We start from the raw sequence: 24978 nt of genomic DNA on the forward strand, positions 1-24978 counted from the left end.
AATTCCAGGGGTTGCCTTGCTTTTATTGATGAGGCAGAGGGATGCCTCTAATCACGTAACAATTACATCACATATCTTAGACAATCATGATTGGGTGGTACAGTGGAGGGAACACCTTTTGGGCGTGTACGAGGTAATGGCGCTTTCTCCGGCAAGTCTCCGAACATGTTAATGGACTTGTGTTGGGCAATAGGTCTGCAGGTCAAGGTTACCTTCACAAACCTTATCGGTAAAGCCTCATGCTTGGAGACACAGTAATAATACAGTCATCTATATTTCATAGATGTGAATATGCTTGGGATGCTACATTGAGGGGCCAGAAAGTGGGTGGCAGGGAAGGAGGGGAGCAGCAGCCTGAGTGGGGAGATGAGGCTGGGAAAAGATGGAGGAGGCTCCCCAGAGGGACTGACTGGGGCTCCTTTGCTGCCTCTACAGGGATCCTGGAGTGCCAGGGATGGCCTTGGAGAGGGACAGACTGCCAGGCCAGGTAAGTGCATTCCAGGCCCAGATGGGAGCCCCTCAGCCAGGAGGCCCTTCCCTGGCTGTGGGCCAAGATGGGCTGGGAAGCTGCTCCCTCCTTCCTGCTGGGCCCTTTCTGTCCCCCCATCCCAGGCAGGAGGAGCAGCCCTTCCTGGCTCTCTCCTGGCCTTTGGCAGGGATTCCTTGGCCCCGGGGGCTCCTCAGACCTCCAGAGCTCCCCCAGGCGCTGCCTCCCAGGCCGGATTTCTCCCATCACAGGTGAGGGCCCAGGACGACCCTTGACTCCTTGTCCTTCCCTGTCTGGGGATCCTGTCTTGGCTCTCTGCTTGCCTGCCTCCCTCCCAGCCTCTTCTCTGCTGCTTCTCCCCTGTTCCCTCTGGAGTCTGGTCTGGAGCAGAGCCCGAGGGTGTCCCCTGCTCTGTGGGGTCCTCAGGGAAGACATTGTCCCCCGGGCTGCTCCCTGGCTTCTGCCTCAAGTTCTTGAGTCTTCCGGGGTCCCTCCAGCTCCTTCCTGTCCCCCATTCTTAGCCCAGCTGAGCCAGTGTGGAGGAACAGCCTGGTGTGTGCCGGGCACTGCTCAGCCCAAAGGAAGGGAGAAGCCATCGGCCGCCCTCCAGGCCCCCCCAGTGACGGAGGAGAGCCCTCAGCAGCCGTGTCCAAACCAGCTGGGGGTGGGGGGAAGGGAGGGAGGGAGGCCCCTGGGAGGGAGGCTCTCAGCTTCTGGGAGGTCACTGGTTCCCCAGGGGAGGATTCAGCTGGGACTGGAAGGAGACTCTGCGGCCAGAGGCAGGAGGGAGGACATTCCCTGCAGGGAGACAGACAGCTCCTGGAGAGGCCCAGAATCAGGCCAGGGAAGGTCCTGGCCAAGGATCAGCCAGGAGGCCAGAGGTCAGAGGAGGAGGAGGAAGGAGGTGTGAGGGGAGAGGAAGGCCTGGAAGGTCAGCCTATGCCAGGGGAGCCTGTGGTGGGAATGGTCAGGTCCTTGCCAGGGACAGCCAGAGTCAGGCAGTTGGGGAGGGCCCAGAAAGCTCCCCTGTGGCTTTTGTATCCACTTCAGAGTGTGACCCCCCCCCCCCTGGGCTGCTGCTGAGCTCCCTGACCCAGAGGGAGTCTGAGGAGTTTGGGGGGAGCCCAGGAAGGGCCCCCACACAGAAATGGGGCCTTTTTCTCAGAGAGGAGCTTCCCGTGTTCTTGAGCAGAGCCAGCAGCTGGCTACATTCCTCCTCTGTTCTGTAGAGTTCTTCCCTGGTCTAGTCCTTCCCTGGTTGGGCAGGCTGGAGAGAAGGGCTGAGTTCCTGGAAGGCCTGCGAGTTTCTGTGCCAATAGGGTTAGGGAGGTCCTGAGCATCCTGTCCTTGTCATGAAGGCATCCGGCTCAGTGACAATGAGATGCAGACAGACTAGAGTGCTTCATGTTCTCCTAAAAATCAGCTTTCAGCAATTTGTGTAACAATGCTCTGGGGCAAATGTTCTTATTCTCATTATTTCACAGTGGAGGAAACTGAGGCAAACAGAGGTAAGGTTCTGTGCAGAAGTTGTTTCTGTTTTAAGCAGTCAAACTTTTCTATTTTTTGGTAATTGTCTCTATCTAGAGTTCAGCTAAGCATTTGTGTCTTCGAACTGTAAAGTAAAACACCTCTGAGGCACTCTCTCATGCCTGTCAATATGGCCATTATGACAGAGAAAAAAATTGATCATTTCAGAGATGTGTGGAAGCTGGGACACTCATGCATTGTTGGTGGAGTTGTTGTCCATTGATTGACCATTTGAGGGGCCATTTGGAACTTTTCCTAAAAGACTTTCAAACTGTGCATATCATTTGATCTAGCCATATATCCCAGAGAGATCCCCATGAGGGGGAAAGAACATATTTATACAAAGATATTTATATAGCAGATCTTTTTGTGGTAGCAGAGAATTGGAAATGGAGGGACATTCATTAATTGGTGAATGGCCAAACAAGTTGTGGTGTGTGATTATAGTGTAACCCGTTTGGCTATGAGGAATAACAGGCAGGATCATTTCAGATAAACCTGGGAAGACTTCCCTGAACTGATGCAAGGTATGATCAGAAGCAGGAGAACATTTGATAGGATAACAACAACATTGCGTTGTCAGAAGCTGTAAACAACTCATCTATTCTCAGCAATTCAGGATTGCAAAACAATCCCAGATGACTCGTGATGAGAAAAGCCATCTGCTTCCAGAGAAAGAACTGATGGACTCTGAATTCAGACTAAAGCATGTTTCTCTCTTTTCCTTAGTTTCATTTTCTTTGCATTGAGATTTCTTCCACAGAATGACTAATAAGGAAAACTATTTTACGTGATTGCTCAGGTAAAGTCTAGTTCAGATTGGTTCGTCTCTCAGGGAGAGGAATGGAGGGAGGGAAACTATTGGGAACTCAATTTAAAAAAAATGAATGTTAGGAATTGTTTTTTCCTGTAACTGGGGAGAAAAATAAAATATTATTCTACATACATCTCCCTGTAGCTGTGAGACGTGTAAGAGCTATTTCTCTCCTGTCTTCTTATAGTGTGATCTTTGATATTAAGCTCACATTTCCTTAAACCATGCCTAGCAGAGTATGGTGTAGGCTTATGCTCTGAGCCTCATTTCCTTCCAGGCTGAATTCCAGGTTTCTTATCAGTTTTTGCCAATAAGGAATTTTCTTCCAAATTGCTTGTTTGCCACTTGAAAGGACTTATTTTCTTTAATCTGTTTCATTGCTTTATCTTCTTATTATCTTACCAATACCCCAGTTGTAGGGTGACTGCTGACTTGTGATCTGGTCTGAGCTCTGGTCATGCGGGTTCCTATTTATCCTGACTTCTTTTCATCACTTTCCTTGATATGGTCTATCTTTTGTTATGATTTTATCCAGCCCTGTCAGAAACCCTCTTCCTCATGGCATGAGGGGCAAAATTACATTCTTCTCCTGGATTACATTTTTGGATTTGATATTCTAAAAATTCTGTTCAAGCTGACGCCACTTCTGTGAGGTTTCACTAGAGAAATTGATGTGAACTAAAGTGTGGAGCTCCCCATCTCTGAGGAGGTGCAGAGGCTGACATGGCTGCTGTTTCCAGAAAATCTCTGTTCTCAGTATTCCCATAAAGCATGGCCTCAGCATTTCCTGTAGGGTGTGTGAAAGAAGCTGAGACAAGCCAACCTTGTGCCATCTCCTGAGCTGATTCCCTCTTGGGCAGGAAGGGAGGGCTTTGGGGCAGCGAGGGGTGAATTGTGGAAACACTCTCCATCTTGTGACTCAGGGCTGGAGCTGTCTCAGTTACCTCCTGTTCAGTTGTGTGCCTCTTCCAGATTCTGTCTGGAGAGGAAAGTTTATTCAATGGGGAGAATTAGGAGAAAGTCATGTTACAGTGTTTGAACCTCTTCCTGCATGGCTGGGAAACTGGACCTCCTGTACCTGCTGTTTAGAGACCCTCAACTAAGGCCCGAGCTTAGGCTGACCAGAAACACAGTCAGATTCTGAGAATGATGGAAGGAGTTTTCTCCTAATGGTACGTCTCAGGCCTTCAGTGGGTCTCATCTGGGTCCGTATTGATTAGACAGTTATTGATTCTTTGTTCTTTTGATTGCTTACAGATATTGGGAAGGAGTGGGACCCCTTTTCAGGAGACGTCCTCTGTCCCTCTTCCCTATCCAGACTTGGCAGGTCACTAATCTTTTCTTCAATTAGGAAGCAGATGACCCAACATTGGATTGTTTTCTTTGCATTCATTGGTCTTATTTAATTCATCTCTTTTAAGGTAGATCAGTCCTCTTTCCTCCCGATTTTGAGGTGCAGCCCTAAGCCCAGGAAAGGGCCTGGTCCTTATTGGTTAGGCAGTGGTCATATATTGCTTTAATAAACTGATGTGCTCAGAAGAGCAGAGCTTTGATTCCTCAGGCATTTCATCTTCAGTTGTCACAGTTAACCTCTTTATTTTCTTCTATATTTTCCAGGAAAACTCATCACAGGAGAGGTTTCCCCCTCACGGAAGCAGCTTCAGCTTGAACAGAATTCTTAGAGTATCAAATCCAAAAATATAACGCAGGAGAAGAATGTAATTTTGCCCCTCGTGCCATGAGGAAGAAGGTATCTGACAGGGCTGGATAAAATCATAACAAAATTCATCTGGGAAAGAAGCCAGGATACCCGAGGGAAGGTCCCACTTCTCCAGACAATAGACATCCACTTCAGGTGGGAGGTAGACCCCATCCGAAGTCAAGTAGCTCTTTTGTCTCCAGAAGCCTTTCCCAGTGTATCACACCCTCCTTTCCAAGGATCAGACTCAGGACCTTCAGCTTGCGAGCCTGACGCGCTACCTACTGCGCGAAAGCTGAAGTGGATGTTTATTGCCTGGTGAAGTGGGACCTTTCCTCAGGGGGAAACCTCTCCTGTGAGAGGTCAAAACCTGGGGTTTCTACCTCCCAACTAAATAAACTGGGGATCTCTAGATTTCCATGTTGACAAGACTTATTGACTTCAGGTCCAGCAGCCATTTTGATGACTCAGTCTCCTTGCCTGTCTGTCATTCCTGACCAAGAGCTGCAGAGCCAATCAGGACATCAGGAAGCGTTGAGCCTGGTACCAGCAGCCACCAGGGCAACCTCCCAAGCCCCAGATCGAGGACGCTTCCACGCTGCGTTCTGGGGTCCCCAGCTCCGCTGGCCCTGGGTCTGGGACAGACGACACTGTAACCATCAGCAAGATGAAGACGGAAGTCCTTGGACATGACGACTGTCAGCAAGAGGATCAGTTTCCTCCCGCAGTGCTGCTGCAGCCTTGAAGAAAAACCTTCTCGGAGGCTGGAGACCTTTAGTTTAGAGAAACAAGTGTTTTCTTCACAGTCCAGTTCAGGGGCTGAACCCAGGTGAGCACTAGGGGTCCTCCAGTGTTCCTCTGCAGGTCAGGCATCCCAGCCTGCCCTGTGGTAGGGAGTAGGGAGGCGGGGAGAGCCAAAAGAGGACGCGGATCCCTCCGCTCTCGCCCATGACAGACAGGCTCACAGTCCACCTTCCCTGTCCTCCACTAGAGCTGGTCCCCTCCTCACTCCCGGCTCTCAGATTCCTCCTTTCCAGGGCAAGCAGCTCAGAGGGAGCCCAGCAGGAACCTCCTCATTAGAGGAAAGATCTGAAGGACTCCTTGGATGGAACTGACAACTCCCAGCTCTCTTCCACAGGTTTGCACTCAAGAGGAGGGCGGGGCCATGGGCCACAGGGGAGGGGAGGGGACGGGGCGGGCACATCATGGGTGTGGAGGAATGAAGGGGAAATTCTGAGGAGGGGGACTGGTGCGGGGGTGGGGGTGGGGGGGGAGGCAGGCCTCTTCTAGAGGCTCTGAAGGGAGGGACGAGGGGAGACAGGGAGGGTCAGCCCCAAGGGGCGAGGTGGGGCCTCTGGGCCTCTGGGAAGCAGGAAGTGACGATCGCCCGGAATCCCCCCTCCTCCTCTAGTTTCAAAGATGTTCCTACCTTGGAACCTTAGCCTGTCTTTTAACTTTCTCAGCTCCGTGCCTCAAGCCTAGGTAATTATGAAGTGGTGGCAAGGGACAGCGGAGAAATGGGGGCCCGAGTGGGTTGGGCCCAGATGTGGAGGGGCCTGGCTTCTGCACAGGAAGGGGAGGGCGGGAGGTAGATGCCATCAAACCCCTCCCCGCAGGATAGAGCTGGGAGCATCTTGGGGCAGGACCCTGGCTGTCACTAAGGTCGAATTCTCCCTTTTAAGAGTCCCTTCCGGGCAGACCACCTCCTACCTGTGCCTCCTTGAGCCCAATTCCTGGATCCCTGCCCAAAGCCGGGAGCCCTTCCCCTCCCCCCACATCCTGGGACTTTGGAATTGGGCTGAGCTGGCTGGGTTCAGAAAGGACTTGGGGCTAGAGAGGAGCCAAGCACCTGCGTGTGAATTTCCTATGGGATACAATGTATCTCTGTGACTGCTCTGGTCTCTGACAGGGATCAGCTGTGGCCTCCTTCCTCTTCCGGATCTTCTTTCCTGCTAAAATGTCCTGCATGGAGGGGGTGTTCAGGGGGCCAGTACCGGGTGCAGTTTTACTGCGTCTTGTAATAACCCAGCAGTCCTGCCTCCCAGCCTCTGAGCCCCAGACCCCCAAGCTCCTCCTCCCTGGCCTCTTCCCCCGCCCCTTGGCAGCCTCTGTTTCAGTCACCCCAAGCACGCTCTGTTCTGGTGTTGGGGTTAAAATTAGGAGCTTGACAAAGATAGGAGAGCAGTTTAACAAAGCTTTGTTTTAATGGAGAAAAAATAGGAAAGAAGGAAAGAGATTCAAGGATCTATCTTAGAGCTGCCTAAAACCTACCCCAAACTTCTTTTTATCAACCTATAAACTACCTAAAAATTGTCCTTTGAGAGAGTCTCACTAATAGCTCTTCAGCCTCACTAGTCAGGCTGGACCTACACTCTTGGTCTCTCTATTCTAACTCACTCCCTAAACAAGGGACAGCTGCCCACCCAAGCATTCTCCTTCCATGGGATTCCCTAGCAACCAACCTTCCCCCAGCCTGAGCCAGCAGCAGCACCTGCTCTAGGAAAGTTTAGAGGGAGAGCCCTTCCCCTACCCCCACCATGAAAATTAAATTTAACTCTCCCCTGTTTGTGAAGATTAAATTGTAACCTTTGCCCATTTTTAGATTTAATCACTGAAAGTATAAACACCCTACTTAAAAATTGGGTAGGGAGATCTGCCTATTTTTAGATTTAATCATCAAAGGTGTAAACTCCCCATTTTACACATTAAGTGGGAGGCCTGTGACCCACATGTGAAATAGTGGGTGACGAATCAAAATCAGCTGACTGCCCCTGGACAGACCTAAAAGCCATAGTGTCAACTGTGATTGGTACATGTGAAAATTAGGGGAAGTGCCACAAAAGAAAGTGCCTTTAAAGGGAGTGACAACTGACTGAGTGGAGTTCAACTTGGAACTTTCACTTGGAGTGGAACCTCCTGTGAGAGAGAGAGTTCTACTGGGAGTTCTACTAGGAGTTATACTTGGAGTGGAGGCTGATAAAGAATCTGCCAACTGGACTGATATGTGGTGAGTGAAAAGCTGACTCTTTACTGCTCTTTTTTTTCCTTAAGAGACCAGCCTGAAGAAAGACCTGTCCTCTTGAGAGACTTCCCCAGGTTCTTGGCTTTGGAAGATGGGGTGAAACTAACTCTCCCTCTCTGGCGTGGGCAGGCGGGAGTAAATTACTTAGTGGTTATGCTAGATGTCTTATCATATCCTCTCTCCGATTTCCTTATTCATTCTTCTCTATATTTTGTAAATTATAAAATAAATCTCTTTGGAATTAAATTCCTGAGGATCACTCTTAAATAATCAAGTTTAACCCTTTTAAAAATTAACCCCTTTTCCCCCCTTATACCTCATTTACTACTCGCTTGCCTTTATCTCTCCCTGTCCCACGCCATGCTTACATCCCTTCCTGTGGTATCTCAGGTATATTCTAATCATGAAAGTATTATTGATGTGTTAATATTGTAACCTATATGCTCATATAACAGACTCACGGTCATATTATTTCTTGATCATTGCATTTAATTGGTACTCTATTAATTGTGAGCACTCTCCAAACCTACAGTCCTAAGGTCAGGAGAATTCCTGGGCAGGACTGTAGCTGCCACAGGGTCGTAGCTCCCACCTTGAGGGACCAGATTCCCTTCCGGGTCACATGTTTGAGTCACCTCCTCTTTGATCTTGTGGTTGTCAATAGACCAATGCCTAATGCTATGCCATGTCACATGGTCATTGACTCCCTCCCTTTCCCCATTCTTTGATTCTCCAATAAAAGATTGAGGAGGTGTTTAGCTTTCTCTCTTCTACCATAAGAGGAGCACACATGCTGGAGCCCATGCTCTTGAAGCCTTCATCTCTCAGTCTTTCTTCCTTTATGATGTTCTCTCTCTGTCTTTATGTGTCTCTCTTTCTATGTCTCTCTCTGTCTCTCCTCCTCTCTCTGTCTCTCCTCCTCTCTCTGTCTCTCTGTCTCTCTTGTCAGTGAACAGCTTCTATTTCCTTTTCTGTGGGCAGGTCTCCTGGGTAACAGAAACTCTTCTGTCCACTGAGCCAGCCCTTTCCTAGTTATGTTATAGCAAAGGATTAAGCATTCCCTTTTACACTGTCTAAACAGGCAATAATGACCAGAGAGAGGACAGAGAGTGAAGAGTTCAGGAGGACTTCCTGGAGGAGGTGAGATTGTCCTTTGGACTATAGGGAAACTGGGGAGGGGAGTGGTTTGAGCTGGGGAGGGAGAGCCTGTCAGCTTCCCTGGGGGACATCAAGAGAAGGTGCTCCTGGCCAGGAGCTGTAGGTGCTGTTCATGGACCCCTCCTCCCACCTCCCCCCAGGTGGGTGTAGCCCAGGGCAGAGGGTGTGGCCATTGGTGGGTGTCAAAGAGCATCATGGGGGATTTGATGAGGGGAGCCTGGGCTAGAGTCCTCTGTGCTGCCCTCAGACCTGGCCCTCTGGGAGAATCTCTGAGGATCCTACCTTCAGGGTCCCCTGGAGCCAAAGCCCTTTCCGGGGGCCCCTCTTTGGCCCCCTGGCCCTTGAGCTGATCCCCTGAGGGCAGGCCTGGCCCTGGAGGACTCCTGTGGCCCCTCACCCTGTGGAGATCCCTGAGGGGCAGCCTCGGGCCTGGGAAGAGAAGGGAAACCCTGGGCTCCTCTGGGTCTCTTCTCCCTGCCCAGCTCAGGGTGCAGAGGCCCAGGGCCGGCCCCAGGAGGGATGGGGCTGAGCCAGATCCCAAGCTGGGAGGGAGATCCCGGCAGCTTTCTGCTCAGGCCCAGAGAGGGAGCCCAAAGGCAGTGAGGAAGATGGGCTTTTCTACACTGGGAAAGAGGGCAGGGAGGGCCCTGGGAGGGGCTCCAGGCCAGCTCCTGCTGCTCAGAAGGCCAGAGAAGTCAGACATTCCCTGGGCCAAGGGAGGCCTGCTGGGAAGAGCTTTGACTGGAACTCCATTGAGGGGCCAGAAAGTGGGGGGAAGGTGGGGAGCAGCAGCCTGAGTGGGGAGTCGAGGCTGGGAAAAGATGGAGGAGGCTTCCCAGAGGGACTGACTGGGGCTCCTTTGCTGCCTCTACAGGGAGCCTGGAGTGCCAGGGATGGCCTTGGAGAAGGACAGACTGCCAGGCCAGGTAAGTGCATTCCAGGCCCAGATGGGAGCCCCTCAGCCAGGAGGCCCTTCCCTGGCTGTGAGCCAAGATGGGCTGGGAAGCTGCTCCCTCCTTCCTGCTGGGCCCTTTCTGTCCCCCCATCCCAGGCAGGAGGAGCAGCCCTTCCTGGCTCTCTCCTGGCCTTTGGCAGGGATTCCTTGGCCCGGGGTCCGCTCAGAGCCCCAGAGCTCCCCCTGGCGCTGCCTCCCAGGCTGGATTTCTCCCCATCACAGGTGAGGGCCCAGGACAACCATTGAGTCCTTGTCCTTCCCTGTCTGGGGATCCTGTCTTGGTTCTCTCTGCTTGCCTGCCTCCCCCCCAGCCTCTTCCTCTGCTGCTTTTCCCCTGTTCCCTCTGGAGTCTGGTCTGGAGCAGAGCCCGAGGGTGTCCCCTGCTCTGTGGGGTCCTCAGAGAAGACCTTGTCCCCCGGGCTGCTCCCTGGCTTCTGCCTCAAGTTCTTGAGTCTTCTGGGTTCCTCCAGCTCCTTCCTCTCCCCCATTCTTAGCCCAGCTGAGCCAGTGTGAAGGAACACCCTGGTGTGTGCTGGGCACTGCTCAGCCCAAAGGAAGGGAGAAGCCATCGGCTGCCGTTCACCATCCTCCCAGTCTGACCGAGGAGAGCCCTCAGCAGCCATGTCCAAACCAGTTCTGTAGGGTGTAAAAATAAATTTGTGAGCTATGAAATAAAATATTTAAATGGAAAAACTGTTCCAATGTATATTCAAAACTTTTCAAAACTATTTAACTCACCAATCAGGTTCAAACTGTTCAGATATTTTTGATAGAGCTAATCAAAAGTATCTTCAGCGATGAAGTGAAGCTCAAATGTGAACTTCCTTTCAGGGCCAGGTGCAAGGATGCTAAAGAGACTCTTATTATAAACGTAAAATGTTTATTGAAATATAAGAATAAAGTATTTCTAATTCTAAGGGATTCTAAATCCACCCAAATAAACTCTCAGGTTCCACAAAGAACTGCTTCTCCTGTGTTTCACAGGCTACACTAATCCTCTCTGATCTGACTAACCCAAATTTATACTATCTAAAAACTACCGCTATTATCCTTATAAATCTTAACTTTGCCTTCAAATTATAAAAGAACAAAGGCTAGCTGGTTGAATCTCAACAGGAATCCAGTTAGGACTCTGAGTCAGAGTCCAAACCAAAGACCAGGTTTTTCTTTGGTCTTCTCAGAGTTAAACAATCTATATAAACACAATAGATAGTCAATAGTGTTTCCCAAGTTGGGAAAGGAAAACACTGAGCTCCTTCAGATCTTTCCCTCAGACAGAGAGAGGCAAAGATGTTACCTCCTCCAGCCCTGAGAGTCTCTGACTGTGTGTCTCCGCCAACTGCCAGAGAGAGTAATTGACATAGAAAAATGGTTATAACTGTTAGCAGTTGAAATTAAGATGCTTTCTTAGCTCTGCTTAAAACTCCAGTTTTTTCTCAAGCAACCACTTTACTTCTTATCCCTAAACTAATAAAACAATACTTATTTTCTATATCATCCTTACAATTTCCCTCCCTTTGAGCATTATGGATAGATGAAAAATCTCTCCTGTATGTTCTCTATTCTATGTAATTCTAAATCTATACCTAACATTATTATTAAATTTCCTAAAAACAGTCTTAATATTATGCTTATCTTATCCTATTCTTATTGCTACACTTTATGCCACTCTGTACTAGGGATATAAATGAAAGAAAAAAATCTCAATGAAAACAAATAATTATTGAAAATATATTTGAACAAATTCAAGTGCAAAACATACAATTATAGAAATTCAAAATGGAAAATACAAAATGCAAACTTTTGAAAAACTTTTGAAACAATAAAATATAGTTATAAACTAACTTATGTTTTACAAAACACTAAAGTCTATATAAAATAATAACTATGAAAAACTTGGGCAAACTTCATTTTACAAATCCTATTTGAACAATCAAACAAAACTTTTTCCTTTTCTAATACCTTATTCTATTGCTAATACAGAAAACCAAAACTAACCACATTAAAACTCAAAATCAACATACTATGCTAATAATAAAAACTTAATATAATTTAACTATATACAAATCTATATAAATATACAGATGTATACAATTTCTATAGTTGTGTATATATTATGTATAAACTATTTACATGTTGTAGGAGGAAAATAAACTTCCGCCCTTAAGATAATCTAAGAAAACCTTTTAAGATTTTCTTTAGAAAGATATGTATGTTTTCTTGATTTTATTTCCTAGGAACATATAAAGTCTTCCTGTGAGATAAGATCTTATAATTTTAATGTGTCCAATTACTATTATTTTCCCAAGGCAATTTATCGGTATTTATTACTCTGGATGCTCATCATCTGGTTATGATGTTGCAGAGTTTGTGAGAAATGTGTGCTATATGTATCTGTTGTTTTGTAGCAAATACTAAATTTTTAAAGTTACCTCCTCTGCTACTGTCTTCTGTCTTCATGTTGTTACTATGCAGTGTTTGTGTATATATAGTATATATATTGTGTATATATAGTATAGTGATACTCTTCAGTGTTAGAATTGCGCAAAAATCTTACAGTTCACATCCACAATCAGTCTGTGTTCCTCTTCTCTGTGTTGATTTTTTCTGTAATGTCTTTGTTATAGTTCAATTGTTCTTTTTGCTGCCATCTATGTTTCTTCTATGTTGTCTTCTCCTTTGTCTTGTTCTTTAAACTCTGTCTTCATTTTCTTCTTCTTCTGATATCTTTTTTACTTCAGCCATGTTGTCTGAAGTAAGCTCTTCTGCTGCTGCTGCTGCTTTTTTCACATGCGAGCAATGCAGCCACATTTCTTCTTCTAATACATGAATAGCTGATGGTGTTGTCAAAATAACTTGGAAACGTCCTACTCATAATGGTTGTGTTGCGCTTGTTCTCTTAAAGTTTTTTAGGTAAACAGAATCTCCAGGTTTTATCGAATGGAGTGCATAATCTAATGGACGCCCTTGAGTTAAAATTCCCATTTCTTGTAATTCTCTAACCCTGTTTTGTAATTTTGTGATATATTCAGCAAGTGCAAGATCCTCTCCAAGTATAGATACATAAGCTATTTTAAAAATTTTTACCTGCAATGGTGAATGTCCAAATAACATTTCATATGGTGAGATATGCACCTCTCTTCTTTGTCTAGTGCGTAGATAGAATAGCGCTAGAGGCAAAATCTCTGGCCACTTCAAATAAGTTTTCTTTCATGCATAATTTCCCAACTATAGTTTTGATTTCTCTTGTTTAATCTCTCCACCTGCCCAGAATTTTGGGAGTGATATGGGACATGTCATTTTGACATGATACCCACATTCTCATAAACTTGTTTTAGAACTGAGTCTGTAAAATGGCTCCCTTTTTCAGAATCTTCTCTTAGTGGTATACCATATCTTGGAATGATCTCTTTCAGTAAGATTTTGGCTACAAAGCTTGATGTGTTTTTACAAGATGGAAAAGCTTCTGGCCATCTAGTTAGTTGGTCCACTATTACTACACAAAATTTAAATCGTCCTGATTTGGGCATGTTGATATAATCTATTTGCAAATGCTCAAATATTGTGTGAACTAGTGGATGACCACCAAAAGCCTTTTGCATAAATATGCTTTGGTTAAACTGTGCACACACAGAGCAAGCTGAGCAGATCTTATTTGCCGTAGTGCAAATTCCCAGAGCTAACTAAATTCTTTTAACAGTATCAACTAATGCCTGTGTCCCAAAATGACCCTTTTTGTGTATAGCTTGGCAGATATAAGAGTAAAATGCTTTTGGAAGAATTGGATTTCCTACTGACGCTATCCAAATCCCATTTTCTTTTCTAGTTCCAAAATTTTGCTCCCACTTCTGAATCTCTTTGTCATTGTATGTTTTTTCTAAATCTGTGGTATCTATAACATATCTATAATGGATTCATAATGCAAGCTGGAGCATTTTGTGCAGCATATCATGCAGCCATATCCTCCATACGATTTCCTCTGGAAACTAAGTCTTGTCCTAAAGAATGCCCTTTGCAGTGAATCACTGCCAACTGTTTTGGTAGTTGGAGAGATGACAGTAATTCTTGAATTATTTCTGCACGAGTAATTCTTTTCCCACAAGATGTTAAAAATCCTTTCTGAAGCCAGAGAGAACTGATGGCATGGCAAATTCCAAATACATATTTGGAATCAATATAAATATTTTCTTGTTTGTCTCTTGCAAGCTCTCATGCATGTTTTAAAGCGATTAATTCTGCTCCCTGAGCACTTAGGTTCCCGAGTAGTGAAGCAAACCATAGGGTCTCAAATTCAATTACTGCCACAGCACCTGTAAATCTAATTCCATTCTGCATATATGATGATTCATCTGTGAATAAGATCAGGTCTGGGCTGTCAAGAGGTGTGTGACATTTTCTCGAGGCCTTTCTATTAATTGCACTACAGTTTCACAATCGTGCAATGGAAAACAGTAGGCTGTTTTCATAAATCAGGTAACAATGTAGCAGGATGGAAGGAGGCACTCTTAGAGGGAGGCTCTCAAGTTCTGGGAGATCATTGGTTCCCGAGGGGAGGATTCAGCTGGGCCTGGCAGGAAGCTCTGAGGCCAGAGGCAGGAGGGAGAACATTCCCTGCAGGAAGACAGACAGCCCCTGAAAAGGCTCAGAATCAGGCCAGGGAAGGTCCTGGCCAAGGGTCAACCAGGAGGCCAGTGTCCCTGGGTCAGAGGAGGAGTTGGGCTAAGCATTTGTATTATTGAACTGCAAAGTAAAATACCTCTGAGGTACTCTTTCAGATCTGTCAGTTTGGCCATTTTGCCATAAAAAAGTAAACAATTCAGAGATGTATGAAAGCTGGGACACTCATGCATTATTAGTGAAGTTGTTGTCCATTGATTGACCATTTGGGGGGCCATTTGAAACTTTGCTCTAATAGTTTTCAAACTGTGCATACTCTGGTCTAAGCACATATTCCAGAGAGATTTCCAAGAGAGGGAAAGAACCTATTTATACAAAGATATTTATATGGCAGATCTTTTTGTGGTGGCAGAGAATTAGAAATAGAGGGACATTCATTAATTGGTGAATGGCCAAACAAGTTGTGGTGTGTGATTATAGTGTAACCCAGTTAGCTATGAGGAATAACAGGCAGAATCATTTCAGAGCAAAGTGTGATCAGAAGCAGGAGAACATTTTATAGGATAATAGCAACATTGTGTGGTCAGAAGCTGTGAATGACTCAGCTGTTCTCAGCAATTCAGGGTTGTAAGACAATGACTCATGATGAGAAAAAAACATCTGCTTCCAGAGAAAGAACTGATGCACTCTGAATTCAGATGAAAGCATGTTTTTCTTTTTTCCCTTACTTGAGTTTTCTTTGGTTTGAGATGTATTCCACAGAGTGACTAATGTAAAAAATAGACTCAAATACAGGACTACAATCCCCATGAGCCTGCCTCAGTCTCCCCATCTCCCCTAAATTTTAATCTTTACACTAATAAGGAAAAATTTTTTATGTGATTACTCAGGTAAAGTCTAGATCAGATTGCTTGCTCTCTCAGGGAGGGGGGAATGGAGGGAGGGAGACTATTTGGAACTCAATAAAAAAAATGAATGTTAGAAATTGTTTTTCCAGGGGCAACTGGGTGGCTCAGTGGATTGAGAGCCAGGCCTAGAGACGAGAGGTCCTAGGTTCAAATCTGTCCTCAGACACATCCCAGCTGTGTGACCCTGGGCATGTCACTTAACACCCATTACCCTAGCCCACACCACTCTTCTGGCTTGGAGCCAATACACAGTATTAACTCCAAGATAGAAGGTAAGGGTTTAAAAAAGAAAAATGAAATTGTTTTTCCCTGTAATTGGGAAGAATATAAAATATTATTCTATACACATCTCTCTGTAGCTCTGAGATGTGTATGAGCTGTTTCTCTCCTGCCTTTTTATAGTGTGATCCTTAATATTAAGCTCACATTTCCTTAATCCATGTCTAATTGAGTATCGTTTAAGATTTTGCTCTGAACCTCATTTCCTTCCAGGCTGCATTCCAGGTTTCTTAGCAATTTTTACAAAATAAGGAATTTTCTTCCAAATTGCTTGTTTGTCACTTGACAGGAGGTATTTTCTTTAGTCTGTTCCATTGCTTTGTCTCCTTATTTTCTTTTTTTTTAACATTATTTTATTTGGTCGTTTTCATACATTATTCACTGGAAACAAAGATCATTTTCGTTTCCTCCCATCCCCCCCCCCCCCCCCCCCCCCGCCTTTCCCTCTCCCATAGCCGACGCACGATTCCACTGGTTATCACATGTGTTCTTGACTCGAACCCATTTCCCTGTTGTTGGAATTTGCATTAGAGTGTTCATTTAGAGTCTCTCCTCAGTCTTATCCCCTCCAACCCTGTAGTCAAGCAGTTGCTTTTCATCGGTGTTTTTACTCCCACAGTTTATCCTTTGCTTGTGGGTAGTATTTTTTTTAGATCCCTGCAGATTGTTCAGGGAAATTGCATTGATACTAATGGAGAAGTCCATCACCTTTGATTGTACCACAATGTATCAGTCTCTGTGTATAATGTTTTCCTGGTTCTGCTCCTTTCGCTCTGCATCACTTCCTGGAGGTTGTTCCAGTCTCCATGGAATTCCTCCAGTTTATTATTCCTTTTAGCACAATAGTATTCCATCACCAACATATACCACAATTTGTTCAGCCATTCCCCAATTGAAGGGCATCCCCTCGTTTTCCAATTTTTGGCCACCACAAAGAGTGCCGCTATGAATATTTTTGTACAAGTCTTTTTGTCCATTATCTCTTTGGGGTACAAGCCCAGCAGTGCTATGGCTGGATCAAAGGGTAGACATTCTTTTATCGCCCTTTGGGCATAGTTCCAAATTGCCCTCCAGAATGGTTGGATCAATTCACAACTCCACCAGCAATGAATTAATGTCCCCACTTTGCCGCATCCCCTCCAGCATTCATTACTTTCCATAGCTGTCATGTTAGCCAATCTGCTAGGTGTGAGGTGATACCTCAGAGTTGTTTTGATTTGCATCTCTCTGATTATAAGAGATGTAGAGCACTTTTTCATGTGCTTATTAATAGTTTTGATTTCTTTGGCTGAGAACTGCCTGTTCATGTCCCTTGCCCATTTGTCAATTGGAGAATGGCTTGATTTTTTGTACAATTGATTTATTTCTTTATAAATTTGAGTAATTAAACCTTTGTCAGAGGTTTTTATGAAGATTGTTTCCCAATTTGTTGCTACCCTTCTGATTTTGGTTACATTGGATTTGTTTGTACAAAAACTTTTTAATTTGATGTAATCCAGATTATTTATTTTGCATTTTGTAACTCTTTCTAATTCTTGCTTGGTTTTGAAGTATTTCCCTTCCCAAAGGTCTGACATGTATACTATTCTGTGTTCGCCTAATTTTCTTATAGTTTCCTTCTTTATGTTCAAGTCATTCACCCATTTTGAATTTATCTTGGTGTAGGGTGTGAGGTGTTGATCTAAGCCTAATCTTTCCCACACTGTCCTCCAATTTTCCCAGCAGTTTTTATGAAATAGTGGATTTTTGTCCCAAAAGCTGGGATCTTTGGGTTTGTCATATACTGTCTTGCTGAGGTTGCTTGCCCCCAGTCTATTCCACTGATCCTCCTTTCTGTCTCTTAGCCAGTACCAAATTGTTTTGATGACCGCTGCTTTGTAATATAGTCTGAGATCTGGGACTGCAAGACCCCCTTCCTTTGTATTTTTTTTTCATTATTTCCCTGGATATCCTTGATCTTTTGTTCTTCCAAATGAACTTTGTTATGGTTTTTTCTAAATCAGTAAAAAAAATTTTTGGAAGTTCCATGGGTATGGCACTAAATAGATAGATGAGTTTGGGTAGGATGGTCATTTTTATTATATTGGCTCATCCTACCCATGAGCAGTTAATGTTCTTCCAATTGTTCAAGTCTAGTTTTAGTTGTGTGGAAAGTGTTTTGTAGTTGTGTTCATATAGATCCTGTGTTTGTCTCGGGAGATAGATTCCTAAGTATTTTATTTTGTCTAGGGTAATTTTGAATGGGATTTCTCTTTCTAGTTCTTGCTGCTGAGCTGTGTTGGAATTATATAGAAAAGTTGATGACTTATGTGGGTTTATTTTGTATCCTGCAACTTTGCTAAAGTTGTTGATTATTTCGATTAGCTTTTTGGTTGAATCTCTAGGATTCTTTAAGTAGACCATCATGTCATCTGCAAAGAGTGATAATTTGGTCTCCTCCTTGCCTATTTTAATGCCTTCAATTTCTTTTTCTTCTCTAATTGCTACTGCTAGTGTTTCTAATACAATGTCAAATAATAGAGGTGATAATGGGCATCCTTGTTTCACTCCTGATCTTAATGGGAATGGATTTAGTTTATCCCCATTGCAGATGATATCAGCTGATGGTTTTAGATATGTACTGTTTATTATTTTTAGGAATGACCCTTCTATTCCTATGCTTTCTAGTGTTTTTAGTAGGAATGGGTGTTGTATTTTATCAAAGGCTTTTTCTGCATCTATTGAGATAATCATGTGGTTCTTGTTGGTTTGCTTGTTGATGTGGTCAATTATGTGGATAGTTTTCCTAATGTTGAACCAGCCCTGCATCCCTGGTATAAATCCTACTTGATCATGGTGGATGACCCTTCTAATCACTTGCTGGAGTCTTTTTGCTAGTATCCTATTTAAGATTTTTGCATCTATATTCATTAGGGAGATTGGTCTATAATTTTCTTTCTCTGTTTTTGGCCTGCCTGGTTTTGGAATCAGTACCATGCTTGTGTCATAAAAGGAGTTTGGTAGAACTCCCTCTTTGCTTATTATGTCAAATAGTTTGTATAGTATTGGGATTAACTGTTCTCTGAATGTTTGATAGAATTCACTGGTGAATCCATCAGGCCCTGGGGATTTTTTCTTAGGAAGTTCTTTGATGGCTTGTTGGATTTCTTTTTCTGATATGGGATTATTTAAGAAAACTATTTCTTCTTCTGTTACTCTAGGCAATTTATATTTTTGTAAATATTCATCCATATCACCTAGGTTGGTATATTTATTGCCATATAGTTGGGCAAAGTAGTTTTTAATGATTGCCTTAATTTCCTCTTCTTTGGAGGTGAGATCCCCCTTTTCATCCTTGATGCTGTTAATTTGCCTTTCTTCTTTCCTTTTTTTAATTAGATTAACCAGTACTTTGTCTATTTTGTCTGTTTTTTCAAAGTACCAGCTTCTAGTCTTGTTTATTAGCTTAATAGTTCTGTCACTTTCTATTTTATTAATTTCTCCCTTAATTTTTAGGATCTCTAGTATGGTTTTCTTCTGGGGGTTTTTAATTTGTTCATTCTCAAGTTTTTTGATTTGCATTTCCAATTCCTTGGTCTCTGTCCTCCCTAATTTGTTAATATATGCACTCAGGGATATGAATTTTCCTCTAAGTACTGCCTTGGCTGCATCCCATAAGGTTTGAAAGGATGTTTCGCCGTTGTCATTTTCTTCAACGAAATTGTTAATTGTTTCTATGATTTCTTCTCTAACTATCCGATTTTGGAGTATCATGTTATTTAATTTCCAATTAATTTTTGATTTGGGTCTCCATGTACCCTTGCCGATCAATATTTTAATTGCCTTGTGATCTGAAAAGGCTGCAGTTATTATTTCTGCTTTTCTGCATTTGAGTGCCATGTTTCTATGACCTCTAGTGTATGATCTATTTTTGTGAATGTGCCATGTGGTGCTGAAAAGAAGGTGTATTCTTTTTTGTCCCTATTTATTTTTCTCCATATGTCTATTAACTCTAATTTTTCTAAGATTTCATTCACCTCTTTTACCTCTTTCTTGTTTATTTTTTGGTTTGATTTATCTAAATTTGATAGTGGTTGGTTCAAGTCTCCCACTAATATGGTTTTACTGTCTATTTCCTCCTTCAATTCTCCTAGTTTCTCTATTAAAAATTTGGATGCTATACCATTTGGTGCATACATGTTGATTAGTGATATTTCCTCATTGTCTATACTCCCTTTTAGCAGAATATATTTACCTTCCCTATCCCTTTTGATCAGGTCTATTTGTGCTTTGGCTTTGCCAGATATCATGATTGCAACTCCTGCCTTCTTTCTATCAGTTGAGGCCCAAAAGGTCTTACTCCAACCTTTAATTCTAATCTTGTGAGTGTCAACCCATCTCATATGTGTTTCTTGAAGACAACATATGGTAGGGTTTTGGGTTCTAATCCAATCTGCTATTTGTCTACGTTTTATGGGTGAGTTCATCCCATTCACGTTCAAAGTTATGATTGTCATTTGTGGATTCGCTGGCATTTTGATATCTTCCCCTAGTTCTGACCTTTCTTCTTTAGCTTTCTCCTTTTGAACCAGTGATTTACTTTAGGTCAGTCCCCCTAGTCCCCTCCCTTGAGATGCTTCCCTTTCTAGCCCCTCCCTTTTTATGCTCCCTTCCCCTCCCCCCTCTCCTTCCCTCCCTTTTTGTACTCCCTCCCCCCACTCCCTCCTTAATTTTCCTTTCTTTCTTGCCCTAATGGATAAGATAGAATTCAGGATCCCACTGGATCTAGATGTTCTTTCCTCTCAGATTTGATTTTACTGAGAGTAAGGTTTTAGTAATTCCACTTCACGCTCTCTTCCTCTCCTTCTCATATGAGAGTTCTTCCCCTCCCCTTCCCATGTGTATCTTTATATTGGAAAGATTATTCTATTGATTCCCCCCCTATTTCTTGAAGTTATTCTTAGTATTATTGACGGTTCCCCCCTCCCTTTTCCTTTTTTTGCCCCCACTTTCCCCAAATCTTCTTAATGCCCCAATCTTTCCCTATGCATGTTTCTTCTAACTACTCTTATGATGATACAATTTATAAGAGTTACACAAAACATTTTCCCCACATATTAATATATATAATTTGATGTAAATGTAGTCCTTATAGAAGAGAGTTTGACTTAAAGAAAAAGATAAGATTTATCTCCTTTTCCCTTTCTTTCATATTTACCTTTTCATGTTTCTCTTGCTTTCTGTGCTTGGATATCGAACTTTCCACAGAGCTCTGGTCTTTTCTTAGCAAATGCTTGGAAATCTTCTATTTTGTTGAATGCCCATATTTTCCCCTGGAAGTATATAGTCAGTTTTGCTGGGTAGTTGATTCTTGGTTGGAGACCCAGCTCTCTTGCCTTTCTAAATATCGTGTTCCATGCTTTGCGGTCTCTTAGTGTGTTAGCCGCTAAGTCGTGTGTGATCCTTATGGGAGCCCCCTTATATCTGAAGCTCTTCTTCTTGGCTTCTTGTAGGATTTTCTCCTTTACTTGGAAGCTCTTGAATTTGGCTATTACATTCCTAGGGGTTGTCTTTTGGGGATTTAGTATAGAAGGTGTTCTATGAATCCTTTCTATTTCTATTTTGCCCCCTTGCTCCAGAACGTGAGGGCAATTTTCTTTTATAATCTCCTGTAGAATAATATCGAGTTTATTGTTTATCTCTGGTTTTTCTGGGAGACCGATAATTCAGAGATTTTCTCGTCTCCCTCTGTTTTCCAGATCTGTGACCTTCTCAGTGAGATATTATATGTTTTCTTCTAATTCATTAATTTTTTGGGTTTGCTTTATTGATTCTTGCTGTTTTATCATCTCACTTTCTTCGAGGTGCTTAATTCTGGTCGTTAGGGACTGGTTTTGCTTTTCAGCCTTGTCTGCCCTTCTATTGGATGCTTCGAGTTCTTTTTCCAATTGAGCATTCTTATCTGTCAGACAGCTGATCTCTTTCTCCCATTTTTCTTTCCAGGTTTCCATCTTTTGGATAAGTTCCAGTTTGAGATCTTCCAGAGCTTGTTGATAGTTTCCATTTTGGGAGGCGTGTTCTGAATTTTTTTGGATTTCCTCCTCATTCTCCTCTTTTACTTGGGTACTTCCACCATAAAAGTTTTCAATAGTCACTTTTTTCCCTTTCTTCCTGGAGGCTTGATTTTGGGCCATTTGAGCCATCCCTTTGGTGGTTTTATTCCCCTTTCCTTTTTGGTCTGGGGTCTGGGTGATATGGGTGGTTTTTCTGTGAATTTAGGTTGCTTCAGACTAGTTCTTCCCAGCCTCCAAGGTTTCTTAGAGCGCTGGGTCCCTGATCACAGCCACACTGCCCAGGTGTTCAGCTCCACCCAGATAATCAGCGCATGGTCCACCCCTGGTGTTTAGCTCCGCGGAGATGTTCAGCGCAGCCCGCCCCAAGAACAGCTCCGCTGAAGAGCTGGATTCTCCAGTGAAACCTCCCTGAGACGTTTTTTCCTGGCAGTCCCCAGATCCCAAGGACCCTGGAGTGCCCCCCCCCAGACAGAGACGTTTCCCACTCACTCGTTGTCCCGGTGAGCGCTCAGGTAGCTCACGCTGGTTTAGTGGGGGAGGTGGGGTGGGGGAAGGGCGGCTCAGTTCACTTTTCTGTGCAAGCTTTTCCTCCTTATTATAGTGTGGAAATGTTCAAATCCCACGTACCTTCACTTCAGTGGAGTACTGGGGGTACTGGGGTTTCCTGTTCCTCCAAAGGTGATTTTTATGCTCCTTTGATGTAGTCTATTTCGTTTGGTGCCGGGGAGAGGAAGCGTGTGGCGTCTAGATTGCAGCCATGATTACCCAGAAGTTCTGTCTCCTTATTTTCTTACCAATATCCCAGGTTTAGGGTGACTGCTGACTTGTGATCTGGTCTGAGCTCTGGTTGTGCTGTTCCCCATTTATCCTGGCTTCTTTTCATCATTTTCCTTTATATGGTTGATCTTTTGGTTTTTCCCAAATGAATTTTGTTATGATTTTATCCCTCCCTGTCAGATACCTTCTTCCTCATGGCATGAGGGGCAAAATTACATTTTTTCTTCTGGATTACATTTTTGGATTTGATACTCTAAGATTTCTGTTCAATATGAAGCCACTTCTGTGAGGTTTCACTAGAGAAATTGATGTGAACTAAAGTGTGGAGCTCCCCATCTCTGAGGAGGTGCCGAGGCTGACATGGCTGTTGTTTCCAGAAAATCTCTGTTCTGAGTATTCCCATGAAGCATGGTCTCAGTGTTTCCTGTAGGGTGTGTGATGAAGCTGGGACAAGCTGACCTCATGCCGTCTCCTGAACTGAATCCCTCTTGGGCAGGAAGAGAGGGCTTTGGGGCAATGATGGGGTGAATTGTGGAAACGCTCTCCATCTTGTGATTCAGAGCTGGAGCTGGCTTGGTTCCCTACTGTTCAGTTGTGTGCCTCGTCCAGATTCTGTCTGGTGGGGAAAGTATTCAATGGGGAGAATTGGGAGAAAGTCATGTTACAGTATTTGAACCTCTTCTGCCAGGGTGGAAAACTGGACCACCTGTACCTGCTGTTTAGGCCTGAGCTTAGGCTGACCAGAAACATAGTCAGATCCTGAGTCTAATGAAAGCAGTTTTCTCCTAATGGTATGTCTCAGGCATTCAGTGGGTCTTATCTCCAAACTAGGTCTATATTGATCAATTAGTTATTGCTTCTTTGTTTTATTGATTGGTCACAGATGTTGGGGAGGAGTGGGACCCCTTTTCAGGGAGCTTCCTCTGTCCCTCTTCCCCATCCCGACTTGGCAAATCCGTAATCTTTTCTCTAATTGGGAAGCAGATGACCCAACATTGGATTGTTTCCTTTGCATTCATTGGTCTCATTTAATTAATTTCTTTTAAGGTAGATCAGTCTCTTTCCCCCCGATTTTGAGGTCCAGCCCTAAGCCCAGGAAAGGTCCTGGTTTTTATTGGTTAGGCAATTGGCATATGTTGCTTTAATAAACTGATGTGCTCAGAAGAGCAGAGCTTTATTCCTTAGGCATTTCATCTTCACTTGTCACAGTTAACCTCTTTATTGTCTTCAACATTTTACTGGAAGTCTGGTCCCTGGGTCAAAGCTGACCCAGTCCTCCAAGTGCCACACTGGACACCTCCACCCCCACTACAAGTTGAAGCCTCCCCCTACTCAGGACAAGTAGACTTCAGGTACCATGTCTCTCTGGCCTCAGTGTGATTCCTCATCTCCCTTTTCCCATGGGATCATTCATCTGTGGAACCCCCTTACACATCAAGGTAGGGCCACCATCCTTTCTCCATCTTCTCAGGCTTTGCCTTCTCCTCCATACCTCCTACCCTGTATGCTCTTCTCTTCCTGAGACTATAGAGACCACCCCTCAGGCCTCCTCTTCTCAGTCCTGTCTGCAGCCTTTGATGCTTCTGTATCCTCCTTGATGTTCTCTTCTCTCTAGGGTTTTAGGACATGGTTCTCTCTCTTTTCCAGTTTAACTCCTTCCTCTCTGAATTGTCATTCTCTGGCTTCTCTTCTGGCTTCTCCTCTAGAACTTGTAACAGTAGGGTTAGGGTGAGGGAGTTCCTCCATCCCTGTCTGTGGCCCTCTACTCTTCTCCCTCTGGTCTTCTTTCCTTGGTGATCTCATCAGCTATTACAGATGCAAGCACCATCTCTCTGATGATGAGTCTCAGATCTACATTTTCTGCCCTAATCTCCGTGCTGACCTCCAGTCTTTCATCTCAAATTTCCTTACAAGGATTTACTACTAGGTGACCTGTAGACATCTTGAGCTCAGTGTGTCCCAAACCCATTGTTTTCTCTCACCTAGACAGAAGCCCCATCTTCTCTGTAGCTGTAACCTCCTCTTTCCTCAGGCTTAAAACCAAGGATTCCCACTTGATTCCTCACTATCCCTTACCCACCTATCCAATATGGCACCAGGATTAGTCTGTTTCACCTTTGCAGCATCTCTCCAATACACCCGCTTCTGTCTGGTGTCACTGCCATTATCCTGGTGGAGGCCCACATCACCTCCCTTTTGGACTATTAAGATAACCTGCTGCTGGGTCTGTCTCCCACAAGGCTCTTCCCACTTCAAGGTCTCCTTCATTTTCCTACCAGAGTGATTTTCTTACAGAGCAGTTCTGATTGTGTCATTACCGTCTTCCATAAACCCCAGTGGCTCCCTATTCCCTCCAGGATCAGATACAAAAGATTCTGTTTAGTGTTGAAAGCCCACTTTCCTTTCTTCTTATTACTCCCCAATCTCTTTTCTTGGATCTAGGGAACCTGGATTCATGGATTCCATCAGCTATAGACTTTAAAAAATTTTTTATTTTCGTCTTATAATTGATGGTAAGCATCTGTTGTGGGGCAGAAGATGGCAAAGAGGTAGGCAATTGGGGGTAAGTGACTTACCCAGGGTAACATAGGAAGTGTCAGAGGTCATATTTGAACCCAGGACCTTCTGTCTCTAGTTTTAGTTCTCTATTGGCAGTCACCTAATGGGCCCCAAATGGAAAAT

The 24978-nt window shown here is 44.2% G+C and overlaps 2 protein-coding genes across 5 annotated transcripts in view; both read left to right on the forward strand.

The window, feature by feature from the left end:
- Positions 1-440: 440 nt before the first annotated feature.
- LOC100619697 (zinc finger protein 420-like) overlaps positions 441-24978 on the forward strand; it is a 380349-nt gene continuing 355811 nt past the window's right edge. The window contains exon 1 of the mRNA XM_056812735.1: positions 441-487. Within this exon, the coding sequence (XP_056668713.1) occupies positions 455-487 (33 nt within the window). The 5' untranslated portion in view covers positions 441-454. The remainder of the gene's footprint in view (positions 488-24978) is intronic.
- The window catches only part of LOC103106171 (zinc finger protein 420-like), a 38274-nt gene continuing 17941 nt past the window's right edge, over positions 4646-24978 (forward strand). The window contains exons 1-4 of one of the 4 annotated variants that reach the window (XM_056812690.1): positions 4646-5665; positions 7354-7534; positions 8631-8689; positions 9582-9633. In XM_056812690.1, the coding sequence (XP_056668668.1) occupies positions 8637-8689; positions 9582-9633 (105 nt within the window). In that variant the 5' untranslated portion in view covers positions 4646-5665; positions 7354-7534; positions 8631-8636. Of the gene's footprint in view, positions 5666-5800; positions 7535-7578; positions 7624-8630; positions 8690-9581; positions 9634-24978 lie in introns of those variants that run through there. The other 3 variants (XM_056812693.1, XM_056812685.1, XM_007477641.3) reach the window with 3 other exon arrangements.

This window comes from Monodelphis domestica, chromosome 1 (assembly GCF_027887165.1).
Source record: "Monodelphis domestica isolate mMonDom1 chromosome 1, mMonDom1.pri, whole genome shotgun sequence".
In the NCBI taxonomy this organism is placed as follows: domain Eukaryota; kingdom Metazoa; phylum Chordata; class Mammalia; order Didelphimorphia; family Didelphidae; genus Monodelphis; species Monodelphis domestica.